The sequence below is a fragment of the Heterobasidion irregulare genome, assembly GCF_000320585.1.
Source record: "Heterobasidion irregulare TC 32-1 unplaced genomic scaffold scaffold_01, whole genome shotgun sequence".
NCBI lineage: Eukaryota > Fungi > Basidiomycota > Agaricomycetes > Russulales > Bondarzewiaceae > Heterobasidion > Heterobasidion irregulare.
In genome coordinates, this window is record NW_009258197.1 from 981,946 (window position 1) to 1,006,654 (window position 24,709).

Below are 24,709 nucleotides of genomic sequence, written 5' to 3' on the forward strand. Positions count from 1 at the left end.
CCATGGGCCAGCGGCTCCTTGCTCTCCGGTCATCATTTTACGTACCAGCCAAAGAATAGACATAACATAGAGTGCTTGGCAATGGGAACTACTGTACCACAACGAGACATTAGGGGGAGTAAAACACGATCTTCAATCACAGATCCTGTCTCGCAAGAAGGACGGAGCCTTTGTTGCTTATCGTGGTGAATGCATTGCCCCCAAGAGCTCGTTTTGTGGGACTTGCGACCGATGGCAGACCAGATGTACCAAGTTGGCCAGCTATACGTATGCTCTTTGCGAGAGCACGGACCTGCATCAATCAGCAGCCTTACATACAGCTGCTATCGAACTTTGAAACCACATACGTCAACGGTAAAGCTGGACGAAAGCCATGAGAGCACAGCAGTGATAGGGCTGTAAGATAAATCAAAAGGCGAACACGCAATATCCATAAGCGTTACAGATCAAGAGAAACATACGATAACACAGCTTCGACCGGACGAAAGCCAGCTCGTTCGGCGTTTCGAAGGAAAATCGGCCTGAAAACGATCGTGTCTCCGTAGCCTAATGCGGCGAGAGCTTGCTCTGTAAGCCCTTTACTGCGCAGATACAAGGCGGAGGCATCCGGGTTCGAGTAGTTTGCCTGGAGACAATGGAAGTTGAAGATGTGATCTGTCAAACAGAAGATCCGCAGGGACGGACAGACAGATAGATAAGGCGCTGGTTCGCATCATTGGTGCGCGCGGCTTTGGCAGCGTTGACCACAAATCTACACAGAGAGCGCACATGTATAAGCCACGCTGAAAACGGCATTATGATAGGACTTGCTCTCTGTCAATCTTTTCGAAGTTTTGTGGGGATCCCGCAGCCTTAATTGACGTCCCCATGCTGAAAAGCGGTGTCACATAAAGATAACCTGGCGTTTTCGAAGATACGCACGTGATGAATACAACGTCCCATTTGCCCTTTTGAAGCTCTGCATCTTCTAGTTTCTCGAAGTTGATCACTTTTTGCTCCAGCTTGCTTTGAGAGCCTCTCGGAAGCTGTTCTTTCGCCGTTATGCGTCTGCCCATCTCTCCTACACGTGTAAAGTGCGGTGAAGTGAGCAGCTCGCGCAAGACATGCTTTCCCGTAGCACCAGTAGCGCCGATCAGTAAGGCAGATTGACCTGTGAACCGGGGTTAATGTATAAGAAAATGCTACGGGGAGTCAGGATAGCCGGTGAAACACACCTGACATATAGTTGGAGTCGATAGAAGAGGACTGGAGACGCTCAGTGTGAAGGATTGGAGCCGCACAGCATGGCTTGTATATATGCGGACGTGCATGCATAATTTGGAAATACTAGCGCCTATGCGCGTCAACACATGTCAAGAGTGTACTGGTGCACTCAAGTATCTTCCACTGGATACATTTGGCCTTTTCATGAGTCACTGATCAGAACTAGCGACCGCCTACCTCGATGAGTCGAGCATTCTCCAAGACTGAGTGGATTTCGTTACTATTTCGTTGGGGCGAGGCCCACGAGCGCGTTGGAAGCATGCGGTTAAGGAGGGACTGCTTGGGACACTCTCGGGCCATTACGGCCCGCAAACGGCGGACGGGAAGTCACAGTCTATTTATGCAAAGCAATTTGTTTCTCTCTGAATCTACGACATTCGCTCAACAGATTCCAACATAACCTGACATAAGTTTGGTGACGACCCACAGATAACATGGCAGCTCATGCCAGTCGTACAATGTGGTCTTAAATGGCCGGAGATAGATTCGGAGTGACAGCTGCATCGACCGTGGGTGCATAAGCACCATATATCGCGATTTCTAAGATTGGATGCCAAACAGAATGTGAGTACACCGATATGCTACGGTCTGTCTTCCGGCTCACACAGGTTGCCCACCAACTCTCGTCGTCGCCATTGTCCTTGAAGCTCAATATGTCGTACCCCTCCACTGTGAAAGCCGTCGCGATCGCTAAAACAGGCGGGTTTGAGGTCATCGAGGACATGACCCTTCCCTTCCCGGAGCAAAAGCCAGGGGACGTGCTTGTGAAGGTTTGTATAGTGTTTAAGAGTTGGAAATGAGACTGGGGCGCTGATTTCGCCCGATCTGACGTTTTGCCGCTATGAAGGTTCAATATGCCGGTGTCAATTTCATCGACACTTATTTCAGGTGGGGATATCGTTTTGATGACCCTTCGTCTCCATTCGAACATAGCATAATAGAGCCGGCGTATACCCTACCCCCTTCCTACCTTTCCACATGGCGAAGGAGATATCCGGCGTCATCGCGGAGCTACCCAAGGATGAGGCGACGCTAAACAATGAGGTATACAAGAAGCGCAATTTGAGAAAAGGCGATAGGATTGCAGCGGCAAGTCGAACGTTTAGTCTATCAACATCTCTATCTCATGTGACATTTAGGATCTTTTGGGGGGCTTGCAAGAGTATGTCACGGTCCCGTGGGACGCTGTGTATCCTATCCCGAAGGATGTCTCCAACCGGGTCGCTGCAGCCGCCCTCCTGCAGGGAATCACTGCTTTGTCTTTGATGACAGAGTCGCACAATGTCCAGAAAGGAGAGACGATACTTATTCACACCGTTGCTGGTGGTGTCGGTCTACTCATGGCCCAAGTCGCCAAAGCTCGGGGCGCAACCGTTATTGGAACGACGTCTACTCCAGAGAAGGCAGAGTTGGCGAAGGCTCACGGTGCTGACCATGTCATCCTGTACAAGAATGAAAATACGGTCGAACGTGTCTCACAACTCACCAACGGCCAAGGGCCTCATGTCATCTATGACGGTGTAGGCAAGGACACGTAAGTAATTAATCAAGGGAAATTGCAAACTTGACGTGTTCATATTCCCCTCACCTAGCTTTGAAGATGATCTCAAAATGATCAGACGCAAGGGAACACTTATCTCTTTTGGGAACGCCTCTGGCCTTGTACCTCCGTTCTCTATTGTCAGACTCAACCAGAAGAACCTCAAGTTACTTCGCCCGACGTGCGTCTACGCTCTACACTCGATCATTGCCGACTGAATACTGACGGTTCTTTGTGTTATTCGCAGAGAGACAAACTACACTGTGACTTTGGAAGAACGTGAATACTACGGAGCACAGCTTTTCGATCTGATCTCGAAGGGTGATCTGAAGGTGAACATCTTCGGAGATTACCCATTCACAGCAAAGGGCGTTCGCCAAGCGCAACTTGATCTCACTGGAGGCAAGACGACTGGAAAGCTCATAGTTAAAGTGTCAGATGAGTGAAATGATGGGGCAGGGATGGATTGATGAAGACCTGTATGAGTACATTGATGCGCACTGAATGGAGGCTACTTAAGAGGAAGAATTGCTGTTTCGAAACGTGGAGCGGACACTGGTTGTTGCTGCGTGCGTTCTCCGGCAAGGAGATGACGACGAGTTACGAGATTCGGGAAACCCGCGCTTACCAAAAAGGGCAAGTGGAAGCGCTATTACTGCACCTTGGAATGCTGCCAGTGTGTCTGAAAGGTTCTTGACAGGAAGAGGCGGGTCTTCTTTCTCTTGTTCTGCCACCACCACCACCATTACCACCATTACCACCACCACCATCACCACCACCCTCGTTCATTCTCGTTTCTTGTCAAAGCCTGCCCACAAATCTCTTGACTTCTTGTTTTTATGGATGCACCTCATCTCGTGCTTGTCCCGCCCAGCCCTCGTTATCCCACCTCCTCTTCTCCGAGCCCCCCGCCTTCAACAGTTCGCACAGCCCCCCCAACCCCAGAACTAACTTACTCTTCCATTGACCAAGAGCGTAGCTCTTCAGAAACCATAGTCTCCATCTATTCGATGTATGGTGACGAAAGCAATAGCCTGTCTCCCGACATTCCTTCGAAGGGCGTGAGTGCGTCCCTCGACCGCTACTCCGTTTACCGTGATTCCCCACGGAGTACCAGCCATAATTCCCACGAAGGTTCTGCGTACTACAGCGCCACATCAGACAACCACCACGCCAGTCGACGCAGTACACCTGTGCACCGGGCGTCCGCTGCTACCACCACATGGTCGGCTGGAAGTCGCTCTTCATCCGGCGAGACTGGTTCGCCTTACTTGGGTATCAATGTCCCAGACGAAGGCCCTCCCCGCCAGAGAGGCTCCAGATACAGACATAACTCAACTCACTCTTCCAAGCACATATCCCTTGACGAGGAGTCTAAACCCTTGCCAGCCCACCCGCGACACCTCGTTCCTTCAACGCCTCACAGTCGATCGCCTTCGCATTCCCACTCCTCACTTCCAAATGGCAATGCGTCCCACCAACAGCGTTCATCCGTACATACATCCCCCCAGCCGACAGCACAACGTCATATCTCGACAGCGTCTTTAACGTCTGCCCCCTCCACTAGCGCATCCCCATCGAGTCCAGTGTTGAGCAAGAAGAATAGCAAACTGTCTATCGCCCGCTCGGAGGGCGAGGATCCGGATTCATTCCACGTCAGGAGCACTTATGCACGCCTCGACGTCTTTGGAGTGAAAGGTGATGGCTACGAAGAGGGTATCGAGCGAACCCGTGCTCGGGTAGGCCCGAACCGAGCTAGTGAGATTTTGGCCGCGAACGCCGTTGGCGACGAGGCCGAGAAAAAGCGGGAGTTGACATCACAGGAGATTGAGATGTTGGCCGGTCTCGACCGGTGAGCTTCCTCTTCCGTTCATTCTCTCTCGAACTAAAATTGACCGTGCAAAAGTTACGGATTCATCACCGCCCCATCCCATGACCGTTTAGTGCTCCTCCCGGCAACTGCTTTCACCAAACCTTTCGCTCGCATAGCCAATCCTGTCGTGAATGGGACCCCGAATCCGACCATCTTGAAGTCTATTCCTCCCCCTCCCCCTCCAACGCACGAAGTTGCGAGAATGGAAAAGTGGGGACGTATGCTGGAGCCACGATCTCGTGATCGCGGAGGAAACATCGAGACATGGGGTCTTCGGGCTCCGAAGGAGCACAAGTTGTCCCGGCGCACTTATAAGGGCATCCCAGATCGATGGAGAAGTGCCGCATGGCAATTGCTCATGAGCCGGTTCTCCCAGACTGGTAAGGAAGAACTTCGGGCGCTAGAGGACGAATACTTGCAGGCCTTGGAATACCCTTCGTCGTATGACATTCAGATCGACCTAGATGTTCCAAGAACCATCAGTGGACACGTCTTGTTTCGGACCAGATATGGACTTGGGTTGGTTTTCTTGCCGTCGTTCCCAATGATTTGAGGCTGACGAAGCTTCAGCCAACGCTCGTTGTTCCATGTCCTCCACAGCTTCTCCTTGCGCTGTTCGGAATGCGGGTATTGTCAAGGCATGGGTCCCATTGCATCGATGCTTCTGTGCTATTTTGAGCCGGAACGCGCATATGCTTCCCTCGTGCAACTCCACGATAAGTACCGCATGCACACCATCTTCAGCCCTGGGTTTCCTGGCCTCCTCGAGTCGATATTCGTGCAGGAACGCCTCATCCAAGAGATGATGCCGAATGTCTATGCTGCTTTCAAGACACATACGATATCCACTACGTCATATGCAACCAAATGGTATATCACCCTCTTCGCGAACTCTGTACCATTCCAGACGCTACTTCGTTTATGGGATGTCTTCTTACTGGAGGGTCCCGACCTTTTCGTTGTCGTCGCTATATCCATCATCTGGACTTATCGAGGTAGGTAGTCGATCAACTCTACATCATAAGGTATTCTGACCCACACTTTCTCAGACCACATCACGTCCAGCCAAGCCAGCTTTGAGACCATTCTATCTCTACTCTCCTCTTTTTTCGTCCCTGAAGACGAGAACGGAATGATGCTTTGGATCAGTAAAGTACTCGAAGTCCAGAAGCTCCGATCGGATATCCGGTCGTGGAGAGAAGAGTGGAAAGGTCTTGTGGCTTCGGGGAGGGACGGGCAGGCTCTCCTATGACATTGCTTTCACTATAGTGCGGCCGCTGTTTCGACGAATATCCTTCTTTGCGGGTCTTATCAATTCGTCCTAGGCTCTTGTTTTCCATCTCAGCATCGTTTCTCCTTTTTTGCATTGACATCGGTCTCTAAGAGTTATTTAATTTCCATCCGTGCATCCCGGCATTCACTCACTCGCTGCCTCGCATCATTGACTGTCACTTGCGCATGTCTACGAATCGTACGACACTCCTGCATCCTCTGGACTGGTGCAATATCTCACGTCTTCGGTTATCTATGATTTCGTTGCTCCCTCGACACCTGAATCTCCTAATTATCGTGCGGCATGTATTTACACGCCAATAATCAGACGAAGAGACTGTCACGGGGTGTGCCAACTGCGCTCCTCGACGCTTCTGTTCGTTCCTTCGCGGTTTGCTCTAGATCTTTTCGTCCCCTTCTTCTAAAGATGGTACTCACGGTCAGCAGACATATTGTTTGATGAATGGCAACCCCGCGCATTTGGGCGCCCTTCCATTTCTAGACAAAAACATTGCCTCGAGGATCCCATTCGGGCAGTCCTTGTATTTTGTCTCCTAATCGAAGAGTGACGAGATCAAACTAAGGTAAGTGTATATAAACGTGCACAATAGGGAACGTCAAAGAAACAACAGGGCCGCCTGGTTCTTGTACGACGAGCGTTCTTCCTGGTCCATTCAACCAACGACATTTTACCACACATCACGGAACAGGTCCCGACACAATTAGGAAGGCATCGCTTATTCTCCAGCACCTTCACCAGACTTCAGTACCGTTGCTGCCTCCAGGACCGCATCTCAAATCCACACCCCGGACTCCTTCACCTCTACCACAGGCTTGCCCATCTTCATTGCGCTTGCTGTTGGCTACGTTTTCGAGCGTTGCTTCCCGATCGGCATCTCATCTTGCTTGTATCCAATCTCTTTCACGTGTATCGTTATACCACATCCCAATAATCCGCCTCGAGTCTCTACCACTTCAAATAATACTCACATCGTCATGTCGTCCTACAACTATACCACTTCACCTGCCTCTCCAACGACGTCTTTCTTCCCCACGGGTCCTTCGGCACCACATGCCTTCTCGACGATGCACCAATCTCCGCGCGACCAGTACTCTATGTACGCGACGTTAGCGTCCACGGTGCAAGGCGGGCAGAATGGACAGCTGGGGAGCACAGGAGGCAAAATCGTGCAGAAGGTTTTTGGGAAGAAGTAGCGGGGAATGGTCTGTGCTCTGAGACGGATTCGAAGCATGCACTAGGAGAGGGATGATATATAGAGCATGGTGACGTCGGGCAGCTGGTGGAGCTCGGACGGTTAATCATGTTCCGGTCGCGGGACCAGAGCTAGGAGAGAGCTGGAGAGAGGTGGTACGGTCGTGTTTCAGCGTTGATCGCGGTCACACTCACATTCGACATTCTACCCTGTATGTTTTTATCGCATAGCTCCACTGTATCATAGATCCTGTTGTATTGTATATCTTTTGCTTGGGGACTTTCACACAGCGCTGGCATCTTTTTGGGGGGACAAGCTTAGGTCGAACACGTCCCGTCGCGTCAATATTGCCACGTGAAGCGCGGATGGGACCCGTGATTGAACCAGGCGCGCGGTCCTTGCGGTCCGTTGCGCTGAGCAGTCCCTCCACGTCTTCCTTCACCTCAAGCAACACATCGGCACCAACAAATACCCCCACGAACAGCATCGGCAATGCCAATGACCTCCGACACAGTCGCCCTCACCGCGGCGTATTCACTTTCTCTCCTCTCTGAATACACGCACACCTTAGACACCTTACCCCTCGACCTGTCGAAGCAGTTCGCTGACCTACGCGAACTCGATGCTGTCCTCTCCGCATCCATGCACACCATCACCGCCAAGGTCAACCGCCTCATTGACATGATCGAGCACGACACACAGCCCAAGGAGTCCCGGCTCTGGCTTCTTGCCGAGATCGCAGAGGAGGCACAGCGGTTGAAGCTGGGTGGGGAGGACAAAATCCGAGTGGCGTCTCAGGCTGCGGACGGCCTTAAAGGGCACCACGACCACCTTGCTAATCTCTTACAGCATATACCCAACTTCGACACCTCGGTCTTACAGCGCAAGACGGTATACCCTCACGTAGCTCCGCGCTCATACGCTCCCACCTCCATGTATGAAGGCGGGCGAAGGAGACGTGGTGCCCTCTTGAATGGGTCCTCCGGCGACCAAACCCCCGCGAAGAAGAGGCGCATCGCTAGAGACGACGATATAGAAGGATCAGTCAGTCGGACCCCGCGCGGAGACCGCGTCGGCGATAGCAGCGCGCCACAGAGGCCTAAGAACGGCAGCCGCGCGAGGAAGTGCGTCCCCTTCTCTCATTTACGACCTTCACTCGTGTGCTCACCAATACATTCCAAACGTACGTTGTGGCCTGAAGAAATGACCGCATGCCATCCCCTGCAGAGTCTGTTCTCTCCGTAATTTCCCACCAGCCTCCACAAAGCCTCCCTGTCTCCCGGATCACCAGCCGTTTGGTACCCACCAACAGACGGGCTCGTCCTTCCGTAGACCCATCCGCACCGAAGGACATTCCAAACGCCCCACCCGCTGCTTCGCATCCCTCCCTCCCGCCGCCGTACGCTCCAGTCTCGACGTTCTCGGGGCCCGGGTGGTCCGGGCCGGTGCACGCTCAGTTGCAGGGCCCTGGAATGCCCGTCGCCCGAAACGTCGTACCCACCTCTGCGATTCTGATTGGTCCTGGTGTAGAAGGCACGGCCCATATTCAATCCGGCGGCGAGGGTGAAGAAGCAGATGATGGGAAATTGTACTGCTGGTGTAACGGACCGAGCCACGGCGTCATGATCGCGTGCGACGACGCAGAGTGTGAGAAAGAATGGGTATGTTCTGTTTCTGAGCACAACAGTTGTTTTTTGACGTGTTGTTTGTGGTCGCAGTTCCATCTCGGGTGCATCGGCCTCGAGGTTCTCCCCAAGGGAGCTTGGTACTGCGACACATGCAAAGGTAAGAAGAAGAACCAGCGTGGGGGGCGGGGAACAAAACGACGAAGTGGTGGTGCACGGTCCGGCGCGAGGGTTGCCTCGGCGGCGTCGACTGCATGAACATAGCGGTTCTACGTTGCTTGATGACACCCCTACACTCTGTATCAATTAGTGATGTCTTAAGCTAGTCATTGTCTGTTTCTTTGTTTCTCCGTGTTATTGATGGCACACTATTCTATCATCTGAACTGGGAATAAAACAGAAGAGTAGCCCAAGAAATTATGGGAGGAAGAACAGATATAAGCATGACATAATGTACACACAATCCCTACTGTGACTCGCAAACAGTCAGCGTCTCTTGGAGTCTCTCCTGTCATCGCTTGGCGATCGCTCTCGACGCTTGCTGCAAAGAAGAAGAGCTGAAGATGGCGCTTCTTACGCTGTAGGAAAGTGCACTCACCGACCGACCCTCTCATCGTGTTCGCCTAGCGGCATACTACCGCCTCTGTCCTGGCCTCCGCCATAGTCCAAACCATCAACCGCCTGGGCATTATTATCCCGATCCTTGTATTTGTTCTGGTTACGAGGCCCGGTGGGCACGTTAGGTGGAAGCGGGGAAGCAGGTCGAACAGGCACATTTGGAGGGCCTGCAGAGCACGTCGTCAGGAATGGACGATTAAGCACGTTGTAGAAATTTCTATAGTATTGTAGACTTCCTCATACCTCTGCCTCTGGGAGCATACCCAACGCGACCGCGAGGCCCTGGATTTATTCCCCTCCCTCTGAACTGGTTCGGCGTGCCACCGCGAGGTCCACTCCCAACGGGCACTGGCGGGGGCGCTGCAGGTGCCTCCATGTTGGGATACATCTGCGCCTGCATAGCATTTGGGTCCTGTATGAAGTGGAACCGGCGTATTGATGAGCACCTATCTTGCTCACGAACAAAACTTAAGCAACGTACCTGCATGCCGTACTCGGGGCCCATCCCCATTCCATTCATATTCATACCCCCGGGCGGTCCCCCTTGTGGATATCCCTCGCCCATAACTTGCTCTTGTTGCGGATTCTGTACTTGCCCTGAGCCATCGACCATACCCATGTCACCACCCATCCCGACCATCATAGGGCCCATCATCCCCTGCATGCTCATATCTCCCGGTCCCATCATGCCATTCATGCCTGGCATCATCTGGCCACCCCCACCATTTGCCATCATAGCAGTCGACCCCGCCATGACCATGGTGCGAATCTCGGGAGGGAGCTGTGTGAGCTGGTCTTCTGGCATCCCAGCGAAGTTCTGCCATGCATTCATCATCAACATTAGCATAAGTAGTACGAACGAGAGCTATATATAATTTCGTTGCGCGCACCAGAACATTTGCCTTCAGAACACCAGCCAAGTCTCCAACCTCTCGCCTGCGGAAACAATACGCCTCCCAACTTATTTCGTCAAACCCATAATTGAACCAGTCACTGATATCGGAGCCTGGGCGTCTCCATGGCTTCTCCGCCATATTTGCGATGTCGACTTCAAGAATCGAGCGTCCATCGAGCGTTCCAGGAATTGACGGGTTGATCAACGGATGAGAAGGGGGTGCAGTAACGGGGGGTAATGTGGAAGGATCAGGCCCATCTTCCACTTTAGACTGGGATGAGTCTGGAACAGGCGCATGGACAGAAGATGTTTGGGATGTTGATGAGGTGATTTGTGAGGCGTTTTGCGAGGCATCGGTGGCAGGTTTTAGCGGGCCGCCGCGTTCGCGCGGCGTATACTCAGTCGTGAGTGATGGACCTGGTGGTTGAGGTCCAGCTGCGCAATGAGACAGGGTAAGCTTACGACAAAGAAAACGTGAAGAAGTTCTAAGGAAGACCTTTTGTGGGAGTGGATGTAGAATTTGCAGGACGGTGAGCACCCAGTCGATTTTGTGGTCTATTTACCAGTTTCTGAGTTTCATGAAATGATGTGAAAGCACATTGCGCACCGCAGGTCAAGTGAGCGTGAGGTGGGTTCCATGATGATCTCGACATCCTGGGGCTAATCTCAGCAGAGGGTACGAAAAAGAAGTGATATAAACACACGTCTTCACTCTCATCATCCTCTCCTTCCCCTTCGCCGTCTTCGTCTTCTTCCGCTTTCGGCTCGATTGAGCTGCTCATCTCGCGTTCCACCGAGTCATTGCCAGACCCATTACCGAGGCTGCTCTCGACGGACGCTTCCAGTTGAGCCACAGGGCTATTGAAGTCTTCTCTCTTTGTGATTGGTATTCTATAAAGAAGATATATGAGACGCTACGCGCTGAGCTTTAACGGACATATACGCACGGCTGTGAGACTAAAACACACACACACAAATGGAGATGATGAGCAACACGTCTCGTTTTATTGCAAACCAGCAGCTAGAATACAAGAGCCCGAATACTTTCCGACCTCGCGAGAAACACAACCAGAGGCCACGGATTGCGAACGTGTTCTTACCAGACGTTTCAATAGGTGTTACGACCTGCGACTGAGGCGCTACTTGCGCACCGCTGGAGGAACCGTATAAGAATTCATCGTCATCCCTATAAAATGTTTCAGAAACCCGATTGGAGAATATGCAGTTAAACTGACATGGTTGTCGAGTGTCTCGACAGCAATTATGTGCAGTTGGCGTCGCAGAACTCAGTGGTCGCAAGGAGGGATAGCGTGGGAACTTTCATAGGTGGAATTCTCGTTCGTTCAACTGAGATTCGCCAGTCGCTTGGCCTCACAGATTCCCCAGTTTCTGAAGGCTCAAAAATCATTCCATTATCTGTGCTGGCTCCTGAACAAACGACCGAACGGTGCTTTTATTGACCCACCTTCTGCAATGGCTTCCTTTGAGGATTACGACGAATTTGGAAACTATATCGGGGCTGACCTCGACTCTGGAGAGGAAGATGAGGAGCCCCAGAACACCCTTCAGCAGGCACCTGAAGCTCAGCCTTTGGAGGGCTACGATGAGCCTATGGACTCTGAGCAGGAAGGGGCGTTAATGCAGATTGACGGTGTGTCTCGCTTACTTCTCAGCTACTTGACGCGTCCTCAATTCTAACTAATATCTGCAATATCTGCAGAACCCATTCACAACGCCATCGTCCTGCACGAGGACAAGCAATATTATCCATCCGCATCAGATGTCTATGGGGCCGACGTGGAAACACTGGTGCAAGAGGAAGATGCTCAGCCACTCACTGAACCCGTCATTGCGCCCGTCAAACAGCGAAGATGGACGATAGAGGAGAAGGATATGCCAGGGACGCGTTTTGATAAAGGGTGAGCAGTGCTCATACTTAACTCAGTACACACGCTGACGACGTTTCAGATTCTTGGTCAATATGATGTCTTTTCCTGAAATGACGCGAAACGTCGCAGTTGTTGGCCATTTGCATCACGGAAAAACGGCTCTTATGGACATGCTGGTATTCGAAACACACCAGCTGTTATGGGACGCCGACAAGCCGGTCCGTCCTAATACGCCTTTCGTGTCGTCTCCTTCTAACTGCGATGGGAACCTAGACCCGCTACACTGACACTCATGTTTTATCGCGGGATCGGGATATTTCCATTAAATCTTCTCTTATGTCTCTCATTCTTCAAACGACGGGTGGAAAGTCGCACTTGATCCATCTGATTGACACACCTGGACATGTCAACTTCGTCGACGAGGTTGCATCCGCAATGCGTGTCGTAGATGGTATTGTTCTTGTGGTTGATGTGGTTGAAGGGGTCAGTTCTACGTATGATTAATCCACGGTATGTTCTGACTGCTTACACTCAATGCAGATGATGGTGAACACAGAAGCCATCATTCGTCATGCTCTACAAGAAAACATCAAAATGACTTTGGTCATAAACAAAATTGACCGTCTAATTCTTGAACTACGAATCAAGCCTGCAGATGCATACTACAAGATAAAGCACACCATCGAAGAAATCAACACCTTCATTAGGTTCGTCACTTCCTGAGTTTCCAGCACGTTGACTTACGTCGCGTTTTTTCAGTGGAATCGACCCCGATCCAGAGCTTCGCCTTAGCCCTGAAAATGGGAATGTAGCATTTGCTAGCACAGACATGGGCTGGTGCTTTACCCTTCGGTCATTCGCTAAAATGTATGCAGACACATACGGTACGTCTTTCAAAGAACTTTCCTGCTAATTTCCCGCTTAGTCTCGAACAGGTTCCGTTGACATCAATTCGTTCGCCGATCGTCTCTGGGGTGACATCTATTTCAACTCTGAGACGCGCAGGTTCACCCGAAAAGCTGCGGACCCCGAGTCAAATCGGTCCTTCGTCGAGTTTATTCTTGAACCGCTTTACAAGCTCTACAGCCAAGTGCTGAGCGAAGAAACGGATTCACTGAAGGCAACACTAGCAGACCTTAAAATCCACTTGAAGCCCGTAATGTACAAGATGGACGTTAGACCGCTGCTGAAGGCCGTGATGGACCAATTCTTTGGCCCTGCGACGGGCTTGGTCGATATGATTGTGGAATGTGTGCCCAACCCCATTGAAGGCGCTCCAAGCAAAGTGAATACCAGTCTTTCACTACTGTACTACTGCTCATTGACGCATATAAGGTTGAACGGACATATACTGGCCCACTTACCTCCTCGGTGGCGAACTCCATGAAGGCCTGCGACCCTGAAGGACCTGTCATGGTGCACGTTACAAAACTCTATCACACGACAGACGCCCAGTCTTTCAGAGCGCTCGGTCGTGTTTTTAGTGGCACTGTTAGAAAAGGCATGAATATCAAGGTTCTTGGCGAGGGCTACTCACCAGAGGATGAGGAAGATATGATGAAGGTAACGGTGGAGGATATTTGGCTAGGCGAATCAAGGTAAGTTGCTAACAGTCAATAGAGCATCTTAGTAACTGATTTCATTACTCGAACAGATACTTCATCCCAGTAGAGGAAGCGCCAGCTGGAAATCTCATTCTTCTCGGTGGTGTTGACCCATCAATCATGAAGACCGCCACGCTTGCTTCTCCTGATATCGACGACGATCTCTACATTTTCCGTCCTATCAAACACATGACACAATCTGTGCTCAAAATTGCTATTGAGCCCATCGCACCATCAGAACTGCCCAAGATGTTGTCTGGCTTGCGGAGTATCAACAAGTCGTATCCGCTGGTGTCGACGAAAGTAGAGGAGAGCGGAGAGCACGTGCTCATTGGAACTGGGGAATTGTATCTTGACTGTGTGATGCATGATCTACGACGGCTCTTCTCCGAGATCGAGATCAAGGTTTCAGATCCGGTGACCAAATTCTGCGAGACGGTTTTAGAGACTAGCGCGCTGAAATGCTACGCTGATACACCAAACAAAAAGTAAGTCTAGTCCGTCCGTCGCCATTTATACCCGCTCACTTGGCGTCAGGAATCGTCTCACTATGATTGCGGAGCCACTCGAGCGAGGGATCGCAGAGGACATTGAGACTGGCCGCGTCAACATGCGGATGCCGGCCAAAGAGCGCGGCAAATTCTTCGAACAGAAGTATCAATGGGACTTGCTGGCTTCACGATCAATCTGGGCGTTCGGTCCCGAGGACAGTGGCCCGAATGCTCTACTTGACGATACGTTGCCTTCCCAGGTTTGCATTACGCGCGTCTCATGAATGTTGTCTCATTCATCGTACCCTTCTAGGTTGACAAAAAACTGCTCGGTTCCGTCAAGGAGCATATCAAGCAAGGCTTCCAGTGGGGCACTCGGGAGGGCCCTCTATGCGATGAGCGTAAGTGATCGATATGTTCCTCCGAAACATTGTAGGCTGATGACGCGCACCAGCGATGCGCAATGTAAAGTTCCGTATTCTCGACGCCAGTCTGGCTCAGGAGCCAATCTTCCGCGGAGGCGGACAAATAGTGCCCACCGCACGACGCGTCTGCTATTCGTCTTTCCTCATGGTAATCGTCGACTTCATACCCGGCTTCTGGATAATGCTCATAACCCATACTTTGACTGATTGTAGGCCACACCAAGATTAATGGAACCCATATACTACGTCGAAGTTCAGGCGCCAGCAGATTGCATATCCGCCGTGTACACCGTTCTTGCGCGTAGGCGAGGCCACGTCACTCAAGATATCCCGAAGGCTGGCTCACCGCTGTACACTGTCAAGGCCCTCATACCAGTCATCGACGCCAACGGGTTCGAGACAGACCTGCGGACGGCGACGCAAGGGCAAGCATTCTGTGTGCAAGTCTTTGATCATTGGTCAATAGTGCCGGGTAAGTCCCACGCTCGGACTTCGCGTTTCTCATGTTGATGTGCCGGCGAAGGTGACCCTACGGACACGAGTATCAAGCTTCGGCCATTGGAACCCGCGTCCGGCCAGGCGTTGGCGCGAGACTTGGTGCTGAAAACCCGTCGGAGAAAGGGACTCGGCGACCAGATAGCGGTCTCAAAATATTTGGACGACGAGTTTGTGGTGAGTAATATGTATCCTGGGATCTTTGTAGCCTTGTGCTCATCTGTGTCGCACAGCTTGCGTTGTCTGCGTCTGGACATGCTGACCTACTAGGGTAGAGTGCTCTTTGGATCCTGTATTTATGTAGCGAATAATGATGAGCAGCACTGTGATATCGCGCGATAGTGAAAGCTCAAGGAATTGAAGGAACATGTCAGTGAAGGTTGCTGTGTGGCTGGGCGTGGGGATCGGCGTGGGAACGGCTACGTGGCAGGGCGCTCTCCGAACGCATTTAGTTGCGCCTGTGACTTGAAGCCGGCCCCAAACCTCCCATCCTCTCTTTCTCATTATCCCTAATATCCCTACCCCTCCGTCTTGGTCCTTCGTATCACAATGCGAAGTGTAGCGGTGCACGCCCTGCTTGCTGCTCTCGTTGCGACAAGCGCGTCGGCAGCTGACAAGCCTGTATTCAAGGTATGCCCGCCCGCTGCCCGAAAGCACACATACCATGTTCTGACGTGTCGTCTTTCATCGCTATGTAGCCTACAGATATCGAAGCTCCTTTCCTTGAACAGTTTACTGAGGGCTGGGAGGAGCGCTGGACACCGTCAGAGGCGACGAAGAAGACGCCTGTTGGGGGCGAGACTTTCAGCTACGTTGGCAAGTGGTCCGTAGAGGAGGCCTCGGCGCCTGTCATCGAAGGTGACCTCGGATTGGTCGCAAAGTCCAAGGCCGCCCACCATGCCATCTCGGCCCCGTTCACTGAATCCCTCGACTTCTCGGAAAAACCTCTCGTCGTGCAGTACGAGGTCAAGTATCAGAAGGGCGGAAACTGTGGTGGTGGGTACCTCAAGCTCCTTGAGGACGGCTACCAGACCAGCGGCAAGGAGTTCTCCGACCAGACTCCATGGGTTGTCATGTTTGGTCCCGATCTCACCTGCCCAGGTACCAAGGTATGTCTGACACGCTGCTCTATGCTGCTTCCTTGCTGGAGCTCACTACTCACTTGTCACGTGACAGGTGCACTTCATCTTCCGTCACAAAAACCCAGTGAACGGCGAATACGAGGAGAAGCACCTCACGCTTCCACCGAAGCCCTCTATCGAGAAGACAACTAACCTCTATACTCTCATTCTCCAGTATGTACATGCAGCCATTGACATATTGCTTTGGTGCTAACGTGACCTGGACACAGCCCGAACAATACCTACGATGTCCTGTTCAACGGAGTCAGCCACAACCTCGGCAACGTCCTCGAGGACTTCACCCCCGCTGTCAACCCTCCCAAAGAGATCGATGACTCGGAGGACAAGAAGCCCGAAGACTGGGTCGACATTAAGAGAATTCCGGACCCCGATGCTACCAAGGTCAGTGATTTGTCTCGTCAAAACATGGCCATTTGAATGATGTTCGTCGACTAGCCTGCCGACTGGGATGAGGACGCTCCCTATGAGGTTCCCGACGAGGAAGCCGAGAAGCCGGAAGGCTGGTTGGATGACGAGCCATCAACAATCCCCGACCCTGGTCCGTATAATTTGATTACGCCAACAAACACGGCTAACCATCTTGCACAGATGCTGAGAAGCCTGAGGAATGGGACGACGAGGAAGACGGTGACTGGATCGCGCCCACTGTCCGCAACCCCAAGTGTGACGAGGCGCCTGGCTGCGGTGAATGGAAGCGTCCCTTCAAGTCTAACCCCCTCTACAAGGGCAAGTGGTACGCCCCCATGATCGACAACCCTGCATACAAGGGCGAGTGGGCCCCGCGCAAGATCGCCAACCCTGACTACTTCGAGGACCTGACTCCCGTCAAGAGCCTGAACAAGATCGTTAGTTCTGCACGAGTTGTTCTCGTGTTCAAGTAACTGACGCTCTCCAATTGCAGGGCGGTGTTGGGATTGAGCTTTGGACTATGACTGAGGATATCCTCTTCGACAACCTTTACATCGGCCACTCCGTCGAGGACGCCAAGAAGTTGGCTGCGGAAACCTTCGAGGTCAAGAAGGAGCTAGAGAAGGCGGCTTCATCTGTCCCTGAGGACGAGGAGGAGGTCGTGGTTGGCTCGTTCGCTGAGGACCCCGTCGCGTTCATCCGCCAGAAGGCGTTCAAGTTCATCGACCTCGCCAAGGTTGACCCTGTCGGCGCGTTCAAGACGCACCCCGAGACTGGTGCCGCCCTTGTCGGTACTGTCGTCACGTTCTTCGCGATGCTCGGTGCTCTGTTTGGTCTTGTCGGTAGCCAGCAAAAGCCTGTTACCAAGGTGCGATCGCCTCCCTTTTTGCCATATCTCTGCCTATATGTGCTGACCGCGCCGTGACCCACAGTCGTCGAAGAAGACCGATGCTGCCACTCCGGATGACAAGAAGGATGATAAGGCGCCTGTTGCGGCTGCCGGTGGCGAGAAGAAGGACGAGAGCTCAGTGAAGAAGCGGAAGTAAAAGACTGTTTGGGCTTTTTGGATCGGGTCGGGTCGGGTCGGGGGATGGTACAGGTCTGTTACCTACCATACATAGCACAGCCGTTCCCATGTCGTGCGCGCGAAGAAATTTGCTTTCTTATATCGATACTGTACACCTGGCAGAACGACATACTTATTGGCGTACATGGATGAGTTTCAGTCTCTTTGTTCGCCCTAATATTCTCCACTCGAATCATAGAAACGCAGTGATCGCGGACGACATCCGAGGGAAACTCATCACCGTCAAACACCGCAATAGCGTCCAACTTCAAAGGTCTGACGCCTCAAAGATTCTAAGCAGCAATTATATGCACTATATAAGGTGTGAACTGGGCAAGATAAAGCGTATGGTCCAACACGTCCAACATGTCCAACGTTCCGGCACCAATGCGTGCTTGATACGGTAACGTAGAGCACACACACCGGGGCCAAGTCGCATCGGATCACCATGTCCGCCCGACCACGTGCTCCGTCAGGACCTCTAGCGCGCTCCTCGCGTCGCTCTCTGGGAGGAGCTGCAGCGTCTCCCGCGCCTTGTCCGCATGCGCGCGCGCGAGGGCGCGCGTGCGCTCGACGCCGGAGGAGCGGCGCACGAGGTCGCGCGCCTGTGCGTCCCAATTTCGTCGATTTTAAATAAGCGTGGCTAGAGGCGTAAGGGGAGAGGAAGGGAACACGTACGAGCTCGACGTCGCCCTGCTGCTCGAACTTGCGCGCGATGAGCGGGCCCATCTCGGGGTGCTCCTCCCAGGCGTAGAGCGCGGGCCCGGTCGCGAGCCCGAGGCGCAGGTCTGCGCCGCCGGGCTTGCCCATGGTCGCCTCGGCCGCGTCGTAGTCGAGCACGTCGTCCACGAGCTGCTCCGACACGCGCGGGTGAGCGCGCGCGACACGGGGGAGGCGGGGCGCGGGGAGAACGCACCTGGAATGCAATGCCGAGGTTGCGGCCGTAGGCGTAGGCGACCTCCTTCCATATCTCGCCCTCCTTGGAGCCGCCGAGCACGACGGCCGCGCGCGCGCCCTTGGCCATGAGGCTGGCCGTTTTGAGGTACGTCTTCTTCAGGTAGACGTTCCAGCGCTCCTGGCCGACGCGTGCGGCGACGAGGGCCTCGCTCTCGCCCGTGCGGCCGGCGTCGGGGCCGGCCTTGCCGAGCTGGAGGATCTCGCCCTCGACGAGGTTGGCGATGACGCTCGCGATGAGCTCGACGACCTCGTGGTCGCCGAGGCGCGAGAGCGCGGCGGACGCGCGGCCGAGGAGGAAGTCGCCGCCGAGGATGGCGAGCTTGTTGCCGAAGGCGGCGGGGCCGGAGGGGACGCCGCGGCGCAGGTCAGCGCTGTCGATGACGTCGTCGTGGAGGAGGGACGCGACGTGGATCATCTCGACGATCTGAGCGAGGCGGAGCTGCGTGGGGAGCAGGCGGGCGGAGGGCGCGAGGGCAGGGATCAGTGCAGACGTGGACGGGCGGGGCGGCGGGGGAAGGGGCGGGTGCGAGGGCGCGGAGGGCGGAACGAGGGAAAAGACAGAGGAGAAGGAGGCGGTGTGGTCTGGCATGTTCGGGTTGTAGTCGTTGAGGACGTCGGCGCGGTTGAGCGGGTGGTCGAGCTCCTCGGTGCGGCCGCGCGCGCCCTCGCAGTCCGCGGCCCAGTCTACGAGCGGCCAGTCGCGGCCGAGGCCGTTGGTCGCGCGCGCGAAGAGGAGGACGAGGAGCGGGCGCATCTGCTTTGACGGGTGCAGGAAGTAGTAGCGTGCGATGTCGGTGAGCGTGGGGTGGGCGGAGCCCAGGAGGGTGAGCAGACGCTCGCGCAGGAGGTCGAGCTCGGGCTTGACGAGGGCATGGGGGCTCGGGGGCACCGACGCGAGGCGGGGTGGCGAGGGGTGCTGTGCGGACGCTGAGGTGGACGCGACGGGGGCAGCGCGGGCGCTGGCGAGCACGCTGTATTTTTTGCGGACGGGGCGCGTGACCGTCGCGGGTGGGATGGCGTTCTTGCGAGGAACGCGTGTGCTAGCGGAGGCGTAGGAGGACCATCGTCGCATCGTCTATGAGAGCAGCGTGCCGCACAGAGGACCAGCTGCGTGCAAGCGAGGGTGCGGGTGGGAGCAGAGCAGAGCAGCCCGTGTGCTCGTCCCTCGCTCTCTCCCCGGTCTCCCCGCCTTTCTCCGGCCGTCTCACTCAGCTTTCCTTCGACGCTTCGCGATGGATCCCTGCACCGAGACATGAGAGCGGGGTGCTGCAGGCAGCCGAAAGCGCAGTTTCCTATCTACTACTGCAGGCGTGGTAGCGTACACCATGACTAGCTATGACGACGTCGGCCAATGACGCGACCCCTCTCTCACTATGTGCATCCTCGATACAGTGTACTGTAGTGGTGCTGGTGCGTTGGGCTTCGTCCAGAAGCGGCGGAACAACCGCAAAAAAGTCTCCTCTCCTGCACGGGGAGAGGCCAGCAAGAGGCTCATCGAGGCAGCCGTGACGGCGTCGTCGCCGGCGCCGCCGGAACAGCCATCGCCGCAGCCAAGGGCGCGCGAATCTTCCCAATAGGCCGAGCCAGGTGGCCCGCCAGCTCTCGTCCCTGGGAGCGTCGAACGCGTCGCGTGAGTGTGAGATCAAACACGCAGCACCGTGGAAGGGAATGGGATGGGAATCGGTGCGGGACGCGGGACTTGCCTTGGCCTCCAGAACGTCCCACTCGACTGCGCTCGTCGCGTTCAGCGCAACGAGCATCAGCGGCTTCTCGCTTGCAACCTCGCCCGCGCCCACGCCCTCGCCCTTGTCTTCGTCCCTCCCACCCCCAACGGTGCCCCGCGGCTCACCCGTCCCGCCCTGCCCGCCCGTCTCCCCAGGCGCCTCGACCGCCAGCACCATGATCCGCCCAAACGGCGACTCCATCCCGACGCCCCTATCCCCCGCCTCCTGCCACTTCTCCCCGCTCAGCCCGACGATCGCCCGCACGTCGTCCTTGCACCGCGCCGGGTCCGCCGCACACGACACGAGCTGCCCCGCGGGCGTCAGCAGCACCGCTGTATGCAGCTCCGGAGGCGCGAGAGCGCGGGCAAGCAGCTTGTGCACGTTAGAGAGGACCAGCATGTGTCGTCGCTTCGATGGTTTATGTGGCGTGTCGCTAGCGTGCTCGTACAGTAACGTTTGGCGCGGGTGGTGTATGTCGCAGATGGGCAGTCCGGTCGGAACGTGGGCGACGGTCGCGGCAAAGTCCGAAATGGGAGTCGCTCAACCCGCAGTACGAGTACATATACGTGCTTCGCGCTTAAGTCGCGATCCAGTCAGTCTCTCTACAGTCCATCAAAAGAGCAAGCAAAAGTAGGGTGCATACGAAGCAGTCACTGAACAACGAAATCACAACAAGAAGGTCGAAGTGGCAACCAACGCGAGAGCACAAACCGAGTCGAGCAGAAAAGTGAAAGAAAGAATAAAGACGGAGACATGTTCAAAACTCTTTCACCTTATCGACAATATGTGCATGCCGTTGACCATCCGAAATGTCCCGGGTCAACGCCGAGAGCAGCAGCGGAGAACTCAAACCTCAGAACAGATCATAAGAGAGTGATAAATACCCATGAACTACGCATTGCGGTCTCGCCCGCGCACACATTCTCCGTTTTTCTTTGGTTCGAATGGCAAACGCGGGCATTTTCGATGATTATTGCCTCTTCACAGAGGTCTGCTATGCACAACAGTCGTCAGCATACGCGCAAGCATACAGTCGAGCCTCGACTCACCAAGTAAGACAATAGCTGGTTGAAATCGCCGTGCGTGTTCGCCGGCGGCATCTGCACCCCAGGCGGCGGCCCACCGGGCATGCCCTGTGGGGGCATTCGCTGCATCGGGGGTCCAGGCGGTGGCGGCGGCATCCCATACTGGTTGGGCATCTGGAGCTGAGGCGGCGGACCACTCATGGCCTGGTTCTGTGCGTTCTGCAGCAGCGCGAGGATGTTGGGAGGGAGTCCTGCCAGACCCGGAGGTGCAGGCGCGCCAGTGCCCGGGGGACCGGGTTGCTGCGTGGCGTTGGAAGGCTGGAAGGTCGGGACGTTCGGGGGTGGCATGCCGCCTGGGTAGGGCATGGGTGGTGGCTGATTCATGACTTGAGGAGGAGGCGCGTAGTAGTTGGGTACGGGAGGCGGCATGTTGAGCATCGGAGCGGGAGCCGCCTGCGGGACTGGCGGAGTGGCGCTTGGTCCAGCGCCATTTTGCGGTTGCTTGAGCGCTGCCAGCAGCTGAGATCCGATCAGTCTGATGGGTATCGGTTGTAATTACAAAAAATAGAACGCACCTGCTGAACCTTGCGAGCTTGATCAAGACGTTCATCGACGGGCTAGCGCAGAGGGTGAGCGGGAGCTAGAAGAACATCAACGAACAGATTTACCGGTGCCGGGGCAGCTTGATTGTACGCCGAAGGGGTGCTCTGGCTTACGTATCCGTTCTGGGGTCCAGCATTGTACCCAGTGTCGGCTCCGACAAATCGGTCGTTGTACCCACCGCGCCCGCCTCTGCTGCTGTGATCGTCGTCATACCGCCTGGGGCGCTCACGTTCTCGGGATTCCCAGTAAGGCTTTCGTTCTTCATCGTGGCCACTGGGTCCGCCTCGACCTCGACCGCGGCCGCGGCCGCGTCCCCGGTTGGGCTGTCCACGGAAATGACCATCGTCCCAGTCGCGGCCTCCACCTCCACCTCCGCCTCCGCCTCCGCCCCCGTACTCGCGTTCCTCGCGGCTGATTGGAGCATTTAGATGAAGGTAGATACGATTGATTCAAGTTTTACGTACCGAGGTTGGCCGGGAGGCGGCCCTTCCTCCCAGGCCAAAACGATGTCCATGACGCCGTCTTGAAGACCTTGGTGGCGCAAACGGTCGAATGCGTCTTCGGCAGACTGTAGAACGTTTCATCAGCTTCAGACAAGAGGACACAAGGAGATGAATTAGATTTACCCTGACATCGTAGAACTCGACATAGCGTTGACTGATTCACGAGGTGTCAGCTCATCCTGCTGGTGTCGTTGTATTGTGATTGAAACGTGGACTCACTCCATGCGATCCCCGATGGGTCTGACAGACTTAACGTCACCAAATTGCTGGAATTTTCGGCGGACCTCATTGTCGTCGATAGGCTGGCCGGATATTGAGTTACGGAGTGTCACCAACAACGTGCCTTGCATCTCCTGCAAAGAAGCCAACTCAATAGGGAAAATTGTTGCAAATGGAAGGTCGGCTACTTGGTTCTTTTCGCCACCCTTCGAGTTGCTGTCATCACGAGGCAGTGAATAATGGACATCAATCTGGACAAACAATTCTCAGACACCGCTATGACTCGGCGTGGGTAGAAACTGACTGGGCGACCACTGATCTCGGAGCCTTGAAGGCGCTCTCTTGCTCTCTCGGCTGCACGTAAATCAAACTAGGACACGTAAATGAAAGCAGGGCTCAAACGAGGTCCGCTAAGTGCTTTGCAGACGGCCGCACTCACAAAGGTTACAAACACCATTCCTCGATTGGCGATGAGATCAAAAAATGTTTTGATTTCACCGTGTTCCTCAAATTGCCGACGGACGTCGTCACTATCAGTTTCATACTACAACGACACAAGATAACATATCAGTTTCGGATCTTCAAGAACCAACAAGATCTGACGCTCGAAACTTGTTGACCGCAAAGACAAGACTCAAGACTCGCCTTAATGTTACGTATGAAAAGTGTACGGCACGGTCGCTCGCGTTGAATCCGTTCTTCAATAATTGACTCGTGAACTTTATCGTCTCTTTCACGACGGACTCCACGTTTCGCTGGTGGACCTCCTCGACCGTAATTAGGACCTGGGTTGGACAAACGGGGGAGCATTGCACGTGAGATGAGTCATATCGCCATCAATTGAGTCCAGAAAATCGGGACACATAGCGTAGCGAAGGCTGTATCGAGAACGAGCACGACGCCTGTAGAGAAGGGGCGCAGTGCAACTTCCAGAAGCATGGCCAATGACCACTAGGATGGACTTCCTTTCCAGATCTCAGACGAACTATCGTCGAAATGAAGGCGTCGTGCTGCTCGCTTCAGAATATTTGCCTTCGCTAATGGATAGCTTAAGCTTGCAGCGGCAGATCGCTATGAGAGTAAAGAAGCCTGAATCTGGCCCCATAAATCACTGAAGCGGATCGCTGATGGCTATTCCTCAGTTTGTCGCGCGAGAACGATACCAGCGCCAGTCGAGCTCCCTGGATTTACAATTCTGTCTTTTCAGTCGGTGTGTTCAAGCGTACCTTCGAAATTTCCATAATTCTGCTCAAAGCCTCCCGAGGCAGGCGGCGAGCCATACTGAGGTGGAGATGGTCCTCCAAAACCATTTTGATAAGAGGACTCTTGAGTCGATCCAGAATCGTACGTGTTGTATCCTCCCAATCCCATGTCACCTTGCGGGGGCGCTTGATCGTACGCGGCGTGGCCTCCGCCTGCGTCATAACCACCACCTCCATATGACCCACGACCTCTTCCACGACCAAATCCTCTACCACCACGAGGTGGACCATTTTCATGAAACCGGTGCGATCTATCTGGTCCAGGGCCGGAGGAAGGGCCTCCTCTACGAAAGCCAGAGTTGTCGTAGTTGCCTCCGTATGGGTGATGACGGCTCATGCTTTCAATTCAGACGTTGAGGTTCGAATGAAGAGGGAAGAGTGTCAAGACGAGTACTTTGAACGTTGATGTGCTCTGAAGAAAGAACCTTCAACTGAAGAAACTTGGGGTGAGCTCGATACGGTGTACACGCTGGTCGTGAGGGTGCGAAAGACAGGAACGGGGAAAATTGAAGCATTCGTATAAGATTCCCACGAGTCGTTGGGGACCCCAAGACAAAGTCGGTCTATGGACCACTGTGGCGCCACAAGCGTCCAAT

General features: G+C 54.2%; 10 protein-coding genes across 10 annotated transcripts; 5 read left to right on the plus strand and 5 right to left on the minus strand.

The window, feature by feature from the left end:
• Nucleotides 1-136: 136 nt before the first annotated feature.
• Nucleotides 137-1,221, minus strand: HETIRDRAFT_166302 (uncharacterized protein; the record flags this gene model as incomplete). Its single annotated transcript, XM_009542476.1, has 7 exons — nt 137-292; nt 348-396; nt 462-625; nt 685-751; nt 811-870; nt 922-1,150; nt 1,215-1,221. The coding sequence occupies 7 exons, from the start codon at nt 1,219-1,221 to the stop codon at nt 137-139; spliced, it is 732 nt and encodes a 243-aa protein (XP_009540771.1).
• Nucleotides 1,222-1,916: 695 nt separating this feature from the next.
• Nucleotides 1,917-3,249, plus strand: qor1 (quinone oxidoreductase 1; the record flags this gene model as incomplete). The annotated part of the gene is made up of 6 exons (XM_009542477.1): nt 1,917-2,033; nt 2,111-2,151; nt 2,205-2,352; nt 2,403-2,797; nt 2,856-2,984; nt 3,051-3,249. The coding sequence occupies 6 exons, from the start codon at nt 1,917-1,919 to the stop codon at nt 3,247-3,249; spliced, it is 1,029 nt and encodes a 342-aa protein (XP_009540772.1).
• A 228-nt stretch (nt 3,250-3,477) lies between these two features.
• HETIRDRAFT_431365 (uncharacterized protein) lies at nt 3,478-5,946 on the plus strand. The gene is made up of 4 exons (XM_009543405.1): nt 3,478-4,655; nt 4,710-5,195; nt 5,247-5,671; nt 5,726-5,946. The coding sequence occupies exons 1-4, from the start codon at nt 3,643-3,645 to the stop codon at nt 5,926-5,928; spliced, it is 2,127 nt and encodes a 708-aa protein (XP_009541700.1). The 5' UTR covers nt 3,478-3,642; the 3' UTR covers nt 5,929-5,946.
• A 642-nt stretch (nt 5,947-6,588) lies between these two features.
• On the plus strand, nt 6,589-7,464 carry HETIRDRAFT_437565 (uncharacterized protein; the record flags this gene model as incomplete). Its single annotated transcript, XM_009542478.1, has 1 exon — nt 6,589-7,464. A coding segment is annotated over one exon (313 nt), but the record flags the coding sequence as incomplete, so codon positions are not given.
• Nucleotides 7,465-7,598: 134 nt separating this feature from the next.
• Nucleotides 7,599-9,138, plus strand: HETIRDRAFT_468443 (uncharacterized protein). Its single transcript, XM_009542479.1, has 3 exons — nt 7,599-8,286; nt 8,364-8,823; nt 8,881-9,138. Exons 1-3 carry the CDS (start codon nt 7,655-7,657, stop codon nt 9,043-9,045), a joined length of 1,257 nt encoding a protein of 418 aa, XP_009540774.1. The 5' UTR covers nt 7,599-7,654; the 3' UTR covers nt 9,046-9,138.
• Nucleotides 9,139-9,146: 8 nt separating this feature from the next.
• Nucleotides 9,147-11,082, minus strand: HETIRDRAFT_456671 (uncharacterized protein; the record flags this gene model as incomplete). Its single annotated transcript, XM_009542480.1, has 8 exons — nt 9,147-9,328; nt 9,386-9,572; nt 9,649-9,817; nt 9,887-10,222; nt 10,296-10,735; nt 10,797-10,855; nt 10,908-10,954; nt 11,005-11,082. The coding sequence occupies 8 exons, from the start codon at nt 11,080-11,082 to the stop codon at nt 9,274-9,276; spliced, it is 1,371 nt and encodes a 456-aa protein (XP_009540775.1). The 3' UTR covers nt 9,147-9,273.
• Nucleotides 11,083-11,682: 600 nt separating this feature from the next.
• Nucleotides 11,683-18,039, plus strand: HETIRDRAFT_442932 (uncharacterized protein). The gene is made up of 23 exons (XM_009542481.1): nt 11,683-11,951; nt 12,021-12,219; nt 12,269-12,407; nt 12,463-12,672; nt 12,730-12,896; nt 12,949-13,073; nt 13,125-13,474; nt 13,525-13,787; nt 13,844-14,281; nt 14,331-14,544; nt 14,598-14,685; nt 14,739-14,857; nt 14,923-15,181; nt 15,233-15,381; nt 15,509-15,545; nt 15,767-15,834; nt 15,903-16,313; nt 16,381-16,499; nt 16,556-16,727; nt 16,782-16,884; nt 16,935-17,191; nt 17,248-17,622; nt 17,687-18,039. Exons 1-23 carry the CDS (start codon nt 11,774-11,776, stop codon nt 17,798-17,800), a joined length of 4,554 nt encoding a protein of 1,517 aa, XP_009540776.1. The 5' UTR covers nt 11,683-11,773; the 3' UTR covers nt 17,801-18,039.
• Nucleotides 18,040-18,263: 224 nt separating this feature from the next.
• On the minus strand, nt 18,264-19,849 carry HETIRDRAFT_308186 (uncharacterized protein; the record flags this gene model as incomplete). Its single annotated transcript, XM_009542482.1, has 3 exons — nt 18,264-18,425; nt 18,499-18,675; nt 18,737-19,849. 3 exons carry the CDS (start codon nt 19,847-19,849, stop codon nt 18,264-18,266), a joined length of 1,452 nt encoding a protein of 483 aa, XP_009540777.1.
• A 419-nt stretch (nt 19,850-20,268) lies between these two features.
• On the minus strand, nt 20,269-20,900 carry HETIRDRAFT_305576 (uncharacterized protein; the record flags this gene model as incomplete). Its single annotated transcript, XM_009542483.1, has 3 exons — nt 20,269-20,378; nt 20,477-20,576; nt 20,667-20,900. The coding sequence occupies 3 exons, from the start codon at nt 20,898-20,900 to the stop codon at nt 20,269-20,271; spliced, it is 444 nt and encodes a 147-aa protein (XP_009540778.1).
• A 571-nt stretch (nt 20,901-21,471) lies between these two features.
• HETIRDRAFT_456674 (uncharacterized protein) lies at nt 21,472-24,575 on the minus strand (the record flags this gene model as incomplete). The annotated part of the gene is made up of 14 exons (XM_009542484.1): nt 24,508-24,575; nt 24,078-24,451; nt 23,497-23,636; nt 23,291-23,395; nt 23,156-23,221; nt 23,040-23,102; nt 22,852-22,985; nt 22,756-22,786; nt 22,594-22,697; nt 22,308-22,533; nt 22,195-22,251; nt 22,102-22,143; nt 21,551-22,045; nt 21,472-21,492 (listed from the first exon to the last, which is right to left on the minus strand). Exons 2-14 carry the CDS (start codon nt 24,448-24,450, stop codon nt 21,472-21,474), a joined length of 1,857 nt encoding a protein of 618 aa, XP_009540779.1. The 5' UTR covers nt 24,451; nt 24,508-24,575.
• Nucleotides 24,576-24,709: the final 134 nt, after the last annotated feature.

What these genes read in the sequence shown, in the direction of transcription:
- HETIRDRAFT_431365 (XM_009543405.1), top strand. Translation starts at nt 3,643, where the DNA reads ATGGATGCACCTCATCTCGTGCTTGTCCCGCCCAGCCCTCGTTATCCC. An exon ending in CGGACCAGATATGGACTTGG is followed by an intron (nt 5,196 to 5,246) that starts GTTGGTTTTCTT and finishes ACGAAGCTTCAG; the next exon opens with CCAACGCTCGTTGTTCCATG. An exon ending in CATCATCTGGACTTATCGAG is followed by an intron (nt 5,672 to 5,725) that starts GTAGGTAGTCGA and finishes ACACTTTCTCAG; the next exon opens with ACCACATCACGTCCAGCCAA.
- HETIRDRAFT_442932 (XM_009542481.1), top strand. Translation starts at nt 11,774, where the DNA reads ATGGCTTCCTTTGAGGATTACGACGAATTTGGAAACTATATCGGGGCT. An exon ending in GGCGTTAATGCAGATTGACG is followed by an intron (nt 11,952 to 12,020) that starts GTGTGTCTCGCT and finishes CAATATCTGCAG; the next exon opens with AACCCATTCACAACGCCATC. An exon ending in CGGACCCCGATGCTACCAAG is followed by an intron (nt 16,728 to 16,781) that starts GTCAGTGATTTG and finishes TTCGTCGACTAG; the next exon opens with CCTGCCGACTGGGATGAGGA.
- HETIRDRAFT_468443 (XM_009542479.1), top strand. Translation starts at nt 7,655, where the DNA reads ATGCCAATGACCTCCGACACAGTCGCCCTCACCGCGGCGTATTCACTT. An exon ending in AACGGCAGCCGCGCGAGGAA is followed by an intron (nt 8,287 to 8,363) that starts GTGCGTCCCCTT and finishes TGTGGCCTGAAG; the next exon opens with AAATGACCGCATGCCATCCC. An exon ending in CAGAGTGTGAGAAAGAATGG is followed by an intron (nt 8,824 to 8,880) that starts GTATGTTCTGTT and finishes TTGTGGTCGCAG; the next exon opens with TTCCATCTCGGGTGCATCGG.